Here is a 12,275-nt window from a genome sequence, read left to right as displayed (position 1 = left end):
CCTGCCAACAGAACCCTCTGTGCTGCATCTCTCCAAACTTCACCGTTTCATCCTCCTGCTGCCACCGTGATTCTACACCGAGGAGTCCAAATGTTCAAATCAAAATAAAGTGTTTTTTTGTCAAACTATGATATTTCTGCTGCAATTTTGTCAAAGATCCTGCCAAAAGCAATGGTCTCAATCAGCAGCTGGTTGAAATTAAAGGAGACGTATTCTGCTTTTTCAGTTTTTCCCTTTCCTTTAGTGTTTTATTCTGTTTGTGTAAAAGGTCTGCAAAGTAAAAAAGCACAAAGGAGGAAAACACTTCATTGGGAGGGAGGGGCCTTAAAGAGACAGGAGCTAAAACCAAGCGTGTCAGACAGAGGCTGGAAAGAGGAGCTGCAGGAATAGACAGTCTGAGGAGACCAATGTGTCTACTGATCATCAGAGCATTTAATCCTACTCAAGTAATAACCCAAATTAAAATTATGAACCTGAATATGAGCATAATATGTCTCCTTTAATATTTTGATATTAAAAGGGGAAAAAAGAGATCAATATTATTACTTATCACTCAGTAAGATGTGTTTTTACATTCAGTGTCGGTTACATCAAATTAAATCAAGAATTGAAAACTTGAAAACTGCTGAGGGTAAACAAACGTAAGTACATGGAAAGTGCTAAAGATGATGAGTTGTTGGGAAACATGCAGACACGGGGAACGACAGAGGAGAGGGCTTCACTGTCAGTTTTAAGGGGAGTAAATATTGTTAGAGGAAATGATAGGCACAGCAATCTGCCTCTTTGTAATGGAACGAGAAAGCCAATTTAAGTTTGTGTACCAGACATAACTGCTGTCCAGCTAAATCTTCTTTAGACACAACTGGGATACCAGGTGTAAATGGAAACTGGCAACAACAACAAAAAAATTGACAAGGAAGCAGATGATGAAGAGGATAAACACAGAGGGAAACTGACCATAAGCTATAACGTGAGCCCAGTGAGTGTTAAGAAGGTTTTCAGTATTCACCGTGTCACGTTTATCTCTTCTGATGAATTCCAGTTCTATCTGAATGCTTTGTAATGATGTGATGTTTCAGAGAAATTTGGGGTTTGTGTTTGTACCTGTCCCTGGCCCTGCCTCTCCAGGTCTACGACACACATGTCCACAATGGGCCCCAAATTAGTGAAGGTCTCCATCACTGCCACAAACGAGCCCTGGTCATTGCTGTCCACGTTGAGCTGTAGAGACACAAACAGAATCCCACTGATAAAAATCAAAGAGAAATGGTGGACAGACACACACACACACACCATTCCTCATTTTGCAAAAACTTCTGTTTGTGCGATCAAACCTGAAATTTTAAAATGAGCACCCATTAATCGTAGAAAACATAAAATGACAACATGACAAAAAGGTAAAAAGTGACTTTTTATGGGAGAGCAGTATCTTCTAATACGGTTTTGTAAGACTAGATTTAAACCAATGGTCCAAAGTTTAAGCTCATTCCTACTTTTTCAATTTTTATTTAAATTTCAAGAGTTACAGTCCATTGAATAATAGTAAATGGTGCAAAAGTAAGTGGTTAAATTCCCAAAGTAAAAAAGAACAGGCGGTTTTCTTCATGGAATAAGAGATTGGTTTAGAGCGAACAGCTTCTCTGCAGCAGTGGAAGTAAATTAAGCCTTGAGACTTGATGCAAACAATTCCTATAGGTGGCCCAACTTTTGATTAATTACAAAATCTCCGTCTGCACAAAGGCAGCGCTGGAACAAACTGTGTTACTAAGCCCCTCTGATGTATTATTCCGAAAATAGTGTTCTGCAGGGAGCAGTAGTGTATATTCCTATCAGAAGGGTAAGAAAAGAAAATAAGGCAATAACAACGGAAGACGCACTGTTTGGTCAGAGGTTTATCCTGGAGGAGGATAATGACCCAAAACAATCGAGACGGTGGCTTCGAATGATGGTAGAGCAGCAAGAAGTCCTGACTTAAACTGCATAGATCTTGTTTTGAATGAAGAGGAGGGAGGCTGTGAAAAGGGACGAGCTTAACAGAAAATATTGGGTTCCTATTATGGAACAAGAAGCGCGTTTGGCTGCTGTAGTTAAGTAAATGTAAGTAGATTACATTTACTTAAACTAGAAGATTCCATGGTTCCTTGTTTTTAATCCACAAATGTTTATTTGTTTTATGCTTTAAATTCACAGACAATTAATTCTGTAAAATGTAGGTGATCTAAAACGTTTGACCAGTAGGGTATTTCCTGAAACGTAACTGAACTGTGTGTTCGGTGCTGGTCCTTTGTGTTCAGTGCTGGTCTAACGTTCACGTACTTCCTTAATAAAAAGAAATATGAAAATGTGTTGTGTGCTTACCTTCACTAGCTGGGAGTCGCCCAGTCTGGATCCCACAAAGACAACACCATTGTCCAAGTAGGTCAAACACTCAGCGATGGACGTCTGTAAACAGAGACACACAAAAATCAGGCCATGTCCACAGTACAGCTGCAACTACCCATTATTTAGATTTTGATCCATATGGCAATTAATTTAATGTAATTTTTGCAACTTGACATCTTTAAAATTTACAATTTTGTCTAAACAGCAGTCGAAAACACAACGATACTCACTTTACTGACCTTTCACCTTTGGTCCCCCATCTACATTAAGTCAGTCTATACAAGGCAAACTTTGTGTTTGGTATTATTCAGTGACAGTCTCTCTACAACAATTAGCATAAAACAATGAAAAATAACACATTTTAAAAATAAGTTATTCGTTTCAGGGATATAGGTGAAAATTGCGACGCTTCTTAAATATGAATTTTAATTCCCTTTCCTACACGATTTCTTTGATTTAAATTGGTGGCCAAATTTACAATTATGAGACAACACTATAAGCTCTGGTAATTTCAGGTGAGAAATTGTTGTTATTTTTGACCTTTAACACAGCAAACCATTAATCAGAAATAATTGGCGGATTACTTGATAATGAAAATAATGATGATTATTCGCAGCCGAGTTCCTGCAAAGAAGAAAAAGTTCACAGAGAACAAATTAGGCACTCATTTGTTATTTGCAAAAATGGAAGAGAAGGAAAGAGGGTAATTTTTTTTTGTTGTGTTGAAATTTTACATTTGGGCAGTTATATATTTAAACAGCTTTGTGAAACTCTGCACTCTGACGGTGCTATTCATACACAACAAAGACAAGTTTTGCCTGTCAAACATTTTAATGAAGAGCTGCTGCTGCCTGTTGACATTTAGAATGATTTGAAAAAAGAGCCAACTGCGTCTGGCTCGACAGACCTGACTCTGCTCGATTGTTTCTTACTCCGGCATCACTCTGCAGACAATCGAGGGGGCATTTTATCTTTCTTTTTCTTTTTGCAAATCTAAATCTACTTTGCAGGGATAAGTGACACCCTGGCTAGCAAAGCAACAAAGAGGTGGGATGATTCTTTTCCCCTCGTGCAGACTGATCCATTAGTGCCCGTCAGGGCCGTAAACCATTACAAAGTCAATCGAAACAAAGTGGGCTCGGAGAGAAAATCTTCAAGGCGACAGAACAGGGTTGTTGGAGGAAGAGAGAAAAGATGAGAGGAACGCCAGGAGGAGAGGCAGGCAGAGATGAAGCGATATAGGTTATAAAAGATATAAATAAAAGGACCTCTCCGAGCAGCTCCACGTGCAAGTCTTTGAGCGCCACTGTGCCGTCCATGAGCTCCTCCTTCTCCAGCAGCAGCATGAACAGTCGTCCCTCCATGTCGCCCAGCAGGTAGCGCGAGCCGTTGGGGTCGACCCGGTTGTGGCAGACAATGGTGCTTTGCTGAAATTGAGAGCGGACACAAGCAAAACATTTTATTTTTTTTAAAAGCTACTCACATTAAACCCCGTACCAGTAATATGCTCGCCTCATTCTTTATCTAATGAAAATGTTGAAGTACAGCCACAGGGACCTGTCTTCAGCGAGCATGTTTTATTATCCGTCATTGTTCATTACGCAAAAGTAGGGTGAGGAGTTTTCCCCCACGGCAAAACGTAAAAACTAGAGACTCTTCAAACTTTTGCCTGACAAGAGAGGAATGTATTAAATAAGGGGAAGGAACGTGGCTAACACTACAAGAGGATGAATATGAAGCTTAACAAATGAAGAAAAGATTCCACACATCCAGAAACATTTTTCATAGCAATTTGAAAGTCGTTTACAAATGTGATGTGTCATAAACGGGGTATTAATTAAAGGATTTAGTACAATACTTGAAAGTTAGAGCAGGACTTGCACTAAGTTTTTGTGGCTGATACATATTTTTATATTTAGGTTTGGGGTGTTTTTTTTATCTGACACTTTGGAAGATCTTTGGAAGTTTTTTTGTTTTTATATAATTACATAATATAAGCTAGTACTTTTAGAAATTATCCCTTAAACAGGAAATATAACAAGTACGACCAAGTTGCAACCCACCATGGTGTCACCCAGTGGTTTGTAAACTCTGCTTTGAAGCCCGGAGTTCAGCATTTTGGCCAACGCCATCTTGTTTTTATGAAAATAAAAGCAAGCATATTTTGGAGGCGCAGGGGCGGAGCCTGACCGAGAGTCCGTCCACTGCACATCCACCTACAGACTGCAACCTGCACATATTGGACGGTGCCACCTGTCAATCACGCTGTCTCCCCATCACAACAGGTGAAGTCGCCCCCTTGCTGGTTTTCATACACTCTCCAGACACCGTGACTATGTCTACTTTTATATACGTGCAGAAAACAGAACATTTTATGGTTGGAAAATTATTTTAGAGGCGCTCTCTGGATGACAAATTATGCAATGACAACAGTTTAAAAAAATGACGTACGGCTGTATTTTGTGACATATGCTGACACTATACACATCTACGATATGCTAATATTTTCAGCTTTTAATCAGCTATACTTACAATTATATGATCAGACCTTTGTGGTGTTATGATTCCACGTGGTCATGATTTAGCACAGTGTATGTCTCTCAGCTTTCAGTCCGGGTTAACTCTTGCTCTTTAGCGACGTAAGAACTTTTGACTGGAGCCTCCCTTCGCCCCTATCGGTACAAGATAAGCTGCACAACTGACTTAGAAAGTAATCACGACTCAAATTGCCATTAGAATCACATAGTGTGACTAAGCCTGCTCTACATTTCGTTCAAAGGAAGGTATTGTTATTGTCTTTGTCTACTGTACAAGCCGAGTCAATTTCTCACTTGATCGAACCTTTGCAAAAATCATTTTCACAATCCTCCCGTCCGTCACGTTGCTTACATTTTTTTTGTCACACTTTTATTTTCTCAGCTTCACAATCCTCTTGACTGAACGGCAGGTAATTACCTTGTTTCATTCTACAAGTGAAACCAGTGTGCCGACCCACCGTAGAGCAATTTACAAAAATAAAATTTAAAATAAGTATTATATGAGAACAGACACATTCAGCAGACCTGCACAACTCGTGATGTCTCACTTTCATTTTTCACTTCTGTGCTTAACAGTAAAAACGTATTAATTGGTTGTCAAAAAATGTTGTTATACATCAAAGGAAGCCTGTATGTTCACCAAAAGGTGTGTGTGTGTGTGTGTGTGTGTGTGTGTGTGTGTGTGTGTGTGTGTGTGTGTGTGTGTGAGTCTCTCGGCTGAATACTGATGCTACATTAGGTGTGAAACGAGTCCAAAATAAAAAACGTTGGCTTCATTTAGAACGGACGGCTCCCATTAGTCACGTAGCAGCTGCCCCACTAAGTCTAATGAGTAAAAGTTGTGCAGTGCAACAGAGTTACAACGGAGACGTGACAGCTCGCAAGACAGTTGAGAGTTGAGTAATAAGCGTGCAGGGCCGTCTGAGGCTTGCAAAGGCTAACTGGATCGGCAGCACAGAGATATGAGCTGCAGTCCAGGATGAGGCAACACAATATAGAAACCAATGTTGCATTTTGCATATCTGGTGTCAGGGTCTTGGTAAGAGCAACTTTGCGGTGCAGCCGAATAACTGTCAACAGTTCCCGTGCAACTTGCATATTCATGACCAGGACTCCCTGGAAGAAGAGATATTGTATCTCAGTGGGGCCTTTCCTGGTGAAATGAGGGATAAATAAATATAAATATATATTTCTATGTTTATTTCTGTTTCACTGACAAAATCACATCGTGTCTAGTTTACTCAAGTGGCAATTACCAGTTACCTGTACTGTGACAAAACTTGACTTTATGAAAAATAAAAAAGGAAAAGAAGATTTTGTTGATTGAGATAAATATTTGCATGAGTATTAGAGCGGGAAGTACAGACAACAAATGCTTTAGTTGTTTGTGAAATTACTGCCATCACAACAACCCAACTGACACTGATTCAGGTACAGTTTAGCCCTGAAACTAAGGTGCACCAAATACTGTAAAAGACAAGCGCAACATTCCTCCGTTTGAATGTGATAAACTAAATTATTTCAGCATGAAAAGTCCAACTATCTTATTCTTGCACACTTGTTATCTGCAAGCAGGGGGATCAGCCAACTTTTTCCATGGAGGCTGCCGAGTGAATGTTTTAATAAATACAGAATCAAACGGGTTAAAAATGGCCAAAATAATCCGAAGCTGATGTTGAATGAACACAGATCAATCAGTCTCACCCTATCAGACAAGTTAGTCATCATGAAGACAAAACAAAGCTGTGGAACCCTGACTTAGAAGATGGCACATCTGAATAATTTGACTCGTCTTTTCAAAATTTATGAGACTTTGGAACCAAAGCGAAGCGAGAGAGTGAGAAAATACTCTAATTATAGAAGCGGGCTGTTGCTGAAGAGCTCCTTTGAGCTTTGTTCAATGTGCACAGCAGCAGAGACTGCGGCTTTGTCTTGACAACACTAAAGCAGCGGCGTATGGGGAGCTTAAGTCATCATCATCAACATCATCATCATCACGGCAGTTAGAAAAACTGCCCTTGAATCCAATTTCAACATCAAACACGAGATTCATAACAAACAAATGTACACGTACACCTCGGGGCCTCCTAAATGCAGCAAATCCTTCTTTTTAAACTGACACAAATTTTGCTGGAGCTTCCTCAACCCAGTGAATGTTAAAGCTGCACAGAAGCTGGCAAGAAAAGTTCCAGAAAATGTCCAGATCATTGCTCATGTGTTCTCACAGACAAAAGTCTGGACTTCAGTGCAGATTTAAAGCAGCTTTATAGACAGAAAATGTTTGTTCCTCGTAGCTCCTCACTTTACATGACATGGAGGCTGCAGATCTGTTGTTTGCTTTACAACCTCTCCCATAACAATATGTAAATCAATTTCTACATTATAATATACTGAAGACATGTTAACTATCATTCCTTTGTTGAATGATGATTTAAAGGGTTAAGAAAGCACAACTAAATGATCTACTTCTAAATCAGACAAAAACTGAACAATTCCCTTTATTTGACGTCTCTACCTTGATAGTAGGAGGTGCAATGGCCAAGTATTTGTCTCCATTATGGTAGGTGATGGACTCTTGTCCTATGATTATAGCTCCACCAAATGGCTCTGGCACTAAAATGCAAGCACATAAAAGGAGAGAGTTAAGTGCGGAATCTTCCAGACACAGACAATTTGTATACTTTAAACAGGTATATACGTTTAAGTAGATCAGCAACTTAAACAATATGTTATTACAATGTTGTCCATTCATCTATCACCTCACTAATCGCCTCCACTCAGGCCAGACGTTTTTGTTTGTTACCTTTTTTTTTTTTTTTTTTAAATACAGAGGGTTCTGAGAGGAAACCCACTGAGAAGAGTGAAAAGCTGCTGACTTTTTCAACTATTCCAAAAAATGTCTACACAATCTCTTCAAAACAGTTTGATTAAGCATAATTATCATTATCATCAGGTCTATATTCAAGTATCAGAAAGTAAAAAATTACATTACTAAAATCCAGGTAATAACTTTATAATAAAAATACGACAATGGCAATGTTATGTTGATGGCTAATTGTTTATGTAATATTTCAATAATTTCACAGTCTAAGCTCTGATTACCTGGGATAACCATTGACGCCTCAGCCTCCACATTCTCCTGCTTCCAGGGGCCCTTGTTGAACTCCTTCTCCCGCAGAGAAACCTCGTAGGTCTTCACATGACGTCCCTGGGGGTCCTACAGTTCACAACAGGACACCGTGTTACACTCATCTCTCTTGAATTAGGACAACATTAATCTTTCTTTTCCTTAAACATCCATGTACAGCTTCTGCTACTGTACCTGGTAGATGAAGCAGACAGTCGGGGCCTGGCAGCCATACAGGAAGTGCACATCGATGACCTGCAGCTCCTCCAGTCGGATGTTGAAGGCCTTGAGCTCGCGGTTGTCCCGGTCCAGTGGGATCACCTTGAACAACCCGTCATAGAGTCGCAGGCCGATCATGCGGCACTCTGGGTCTACTATTCCGATGATACCGGTCTCCGATGGGCGTCCGATACGATCCTGAAAAAGAGCGTTTGGAAAAAGTTTAACATCGAAATAAATCCCATGTGGTTTGTTCTCAGACTGTTATTGAATACGGTATAATAAGTAAATCCACCTGGACATTGCCATGGGCACGTGTGATGATGTCAATGCTCTCCCCATTCTGTTTGTATTCTAGGATACAGGCGTTGTACTTGGATGTGAGAATGAAAAGAAGGTCTTTGCTCTCACCCTGAACGAACGGGGGGGGAAAAAAGACACCAAAGTCATTTAAGACCGAACACAAAGAGTTCGGACGACATTTTAATTAACAGAGTTCAGTTGAATAGGCTGCAACAGAAGCAAACAGTCAGTTATATGATCGACCTCCAGCAGCCTCATGAGTATAGAAACAGGTTTTAACAGTGTATGAATCCATACGTCTCCCATATAATGGGATTATTATTATTTTCAGGATTCACAATAACCTTTAATATTTAGCAGGTTCTTTTATTCCATTTTTTTACTTCAGGAATTGATAGAATCACATGTGGCAGACACATAATTTGTGCAACACTTGGTCTGCAACTGACGATTATTTAACACATTAATTAATATTGGAATATTTTTTGTTTGTTTACTAAGCATACAAAAAAATTGTGTCGCAGAGCCGAAGGAAGTGTCTTCAAACATCTGCTCAAACAACTGTTAGTATGACATAGGAAAGCTGCAAATCAACTAATTTGAGAGACTGAAATCTGGTCCAATTTGAAAAACATTTCACTGTTACCAACCACACAAACAAACAAACAAACAAACAACTAACAAACAAACAAACAACCCTACCTTGGGCCGGAAAAGTTCCATAACAGCAATCTTTCCATACATGCCCACTTCCTTGACGGGCCGCAGCCCCTCTGGTGTGACCACATAGATCTCCAACCGTGTGTTTTTGGCTATGAGCAGGTTGAGGTCTTCCGCAGAGGTGAAGTGACCTGTAGACACATTCAGGTTCACACTGTTAATTAAGCTGCTGTTTGGGTTCGAGCAGGAGGAGGAAAAAGATGATTGTAACTTGATTTACTCCATCATATAATGTCATCATGTCATGTGGTGTATTAAAAAAAGTGTCCAAAAAAACTACAATGTGATCAAATATTCAATATGATAATAAAAATAGTGTGGAACAAAGCAAAAGCAAGAAAATGTTCAGGACATGAATCTTAGGCATCATTTAGACTCTGATGACTTCAATTTGCACTTGTGTTATCTGGACATTTGAAGAAACAACAGAAACTGTAAATGGACAAACAGTGAAAATAGCTCAACAGTTGCAGATTTTAAACATGTGTATTCATCTGTAATAATGTCAACAAAGTATGTTCTGAACTACAGGGACGGCTGACAGAGGCCTATTCACACAACTAAGGGAATAGATAGTGTGTCATCTAGGCATCATATTACTATCACAAGGGGGGGGGGTTAAAGGGAAAAGGAAGGTTTACATTTAGATTAAGACAGTTATTTCATATGGTATGTGATTGTACAATGTATCAGTGGTATGGCGGCTGTGTCTAAGGAGACAGAGCGGCCATCAGAACATTGGTGGTTAGATCACAAAAAAAAAATACTCCATTACATGTAGAAGTCCTGCATTGAAAATGTATCATCTACAAGTATAATCAGTGTTAAAAGTGAAAGTGAGATCAGAAGATTATTATTAGTATTACTCATACGTGAATGTTTTTACTGCAGCCAACTATTGTTGTAGTTGTTTCATTGTGGATTAATCTGCTGGTTATTTGTCTCAGGTGATGGATTGTTTGCTTTTCAAAGTGACTGAACGTGAAACTTTCCCAAAGCACGTGTCGTCCACACCACAACAAAAAAAACAAAAAAAAAATTAAAGACAGATAAAATAATTCTAAGAAAAAAAACAGAAGAGCTTCACATTAAAAAAAAAGGCGGAAAAATTAAATGTTTAGAAAATTAACATTTTAAAAAAAAAGGTCAACAAAATGGTTTCCAATAAATTTTCTGTTGATGGACTGGATCCAGAAATCCCATATGAATACACGCGTATACTGCTGAGTACAGTGGTTTCATCCACACATAAATAAACATCTGGTGGTACAAGCTCGCCGTGTATTGTAATGTGCAAATCTAATTTGTACAGTAAGTAGTGATCAAGTTGTAAACAGTTCCAATATTTCCCTCTGAAACGTAGCAGAGGTATGAAGTATCAATACATGGAAATACTGGAGTACAAGTACCCTCGGATGTGTCCCTTGGTGTAATACTAGTGTAAATACACACAGGGTGTAGTTAGAGGTGCACCATCACACGAGGCGGTGTGCGCCTGCACAGTAACGGTTTCAGCACCAGCTTTGAACACACATCCTGTTATTCTGTGGCCCACTTCACGTTACCACACCACACTTGTCATCGCTATTGTTATATTATTCCAAGCATGCGTCGCACAGATTGGACAGACGACGATGAAGATGATGAAGATGATGAAGATGATGATGATGAGTGGTGCTCGCACAACAAGGGATGGTGATCGAGATGAGACGCACTCTGATCTGGGGGGCTATGGGGACCGGGTCGACCGCTAGCGACGTCGGCCTCACGTCTTTAGATCCCAACGTGATAAAAGGTTTCCCGGCGACGACTTGATGCGCAGCCGGCTAGTGCTGCTAGCAACACGTTTGACTTAGCACAACAAAGGCGAGCCGCTGCTACAGGCCCGTGAGTGTGGGGTTCCTACTTGTGGCGCGGGAGCTCGGCTAGCACGCAGGTGGCTAACCGTCTCCTCGCCGCACGAAGCACACACGGAGGAAGACAACGGCGCGCGGGTATTTACCGGTGACGCAGGCGTTCACCGCCGTGGGTTTCTGCGCTGTTACCACGTAGTTGTACGACATCTTCCACGACGACGGGGGGGGGCAAAACGCCAGCGGAGTGTTTTTCTTTTTTTAATCACGCACCAGTGACAAAATCATTGAAAATAAAAAACTCCCGGAAGTAGTTGGCTGGCTGGTCGAGGCATGGAGCGAGCGAGCGAGCGAGCATAACAGGCTAACGGCAGCCCGAGGGGCGGCGACTCAGAGGGGGAGCGCCCCCCTGCGGCTGGGAGGACGGTATTACACTTCACCTGTGGAATTAGTGTTCATTCTTAGTATTTTCCCTTTTATGCATCTTCTACTCCACTACACTTCAAAAATAAAAATATTATACTTTTTTACTGCGGCTGGGAGGACAGTATTACACTTAATCTGTGGAATTAGTGTTAATTCTTAGTATTTCCTTTTTATGCAGCTTATACTCCACTACACTTCAAATAAGAATATTCATTTTTTTTACTGCGGCTGGGAGGATAGTATCACACTAAACTGTGGATTCTAGTTTAATTTTTAGTATTTCCTTATTTTTACTTTTTACTATTTACTTTTTATCGCGACTGGTAGGACAGTATTACACTAAACTGTGGATTCTAGTTTTCTGTAAATTCTAGTATTTCCTTATTATGCAGCTTCTACTCCACTACACTGTTCTACTTTTTTGACATCTCAAATTAATTATTATATACTTGGTTATTTGCCTTATTTTTTTTTACAGTAGAAATATAATCATTTCTTATAAAGGAGAAATCCTTGTGGTCACACGAACAAATCTAATCTTGCTGTTCGTGTATGATCTTTTTCAAAGTCTGTTTTCATTTCACTCCAGACTCACAAAAAACTTTCTTTGTATTCAGTTCAACCTGCAGAAGGAGTCGCAGAGTTCGGTGAGCTGAAGCATCAGCGTTCGCTTCAGTCATCTGGTCTCGTGCTTTGGTGCAAGCTCTG

General features: G+C 40.1%; 1 protein-coding gene across 1 annotated transcript in view; it reads right to left on the bottom strand.

The window, feature by feature from the left end:
* ddb1 (damage-specific DNA binding protein 1) overlaps positions 1 to 11,484 on the bottom strand; it is a 36,961-nt gene extending 25,477 nt beyond the window's left edge. Inside the window, exons 1-9 of the mRNA XM_035627697.2 lie at positions 11,291 to 11,484; positions 9,271 to 9,419; positions 8,561 to 8,677; positions 8,242 to 8,463; positions 8,022 to 8,136; positions 7,435 to 7,532; positions 3,651 to 3,809; positions 2,359 to 2,442; positions 1,105 to 1,221 (exon numbers count right to left, since the gene is read on the bottom strand). Of these exons, the coding sequence (XP_035483590.1) occupies positions 1,105 to 1,221; positions 2,359 to 2,442; positions 3,651 to 3,809; positions 7,435 to 7,532; positions 8,022 to 8,136; positions 8,242 to 8,463; positions 8,561 to 8,677; positions 9,271 to 9,419; positions 11,291 to 11,351 (1,122 nt within the window). The 5' untranslated portion in view covers positions 11,352 to 11,484. The remainder of the gene's footprint in view (positions 1 to 1,104; positions 1,222 to 2,358; positions 2,443 to 3,650; positions 3,810 to 7,434; positions 7,533 to 8,021; positions 8,137 to 8,241; positions 8,464 to 8,560; positions 8,678 to 9,270; positions 9,420 to 11,290) is intronic.
* Positions 11,485 to 12,275: the final 791 nt, after the last annotated feature.

Source organism: Scophthalmus maximus, chromosome 4 (assembly GCF_022379125.1).
Source record: "Scophthalmus maximus strain ysfricsl-2021 chromosome 4, ASM2237912v1, whole genome shotgun sequence".
Lineage (NCBI taxonomy): Eukaryota > Metazoa > Chordata > Actinopteri > Pleuronectiformes > Scophthalmidae > Scophthalmus > Scophthalmus maximus.
The sequence above is the reverse complement of the archived record's forward strand: the minus strand, read 5'-3'. Positions and strand labels throughout refer to the sequence as shown.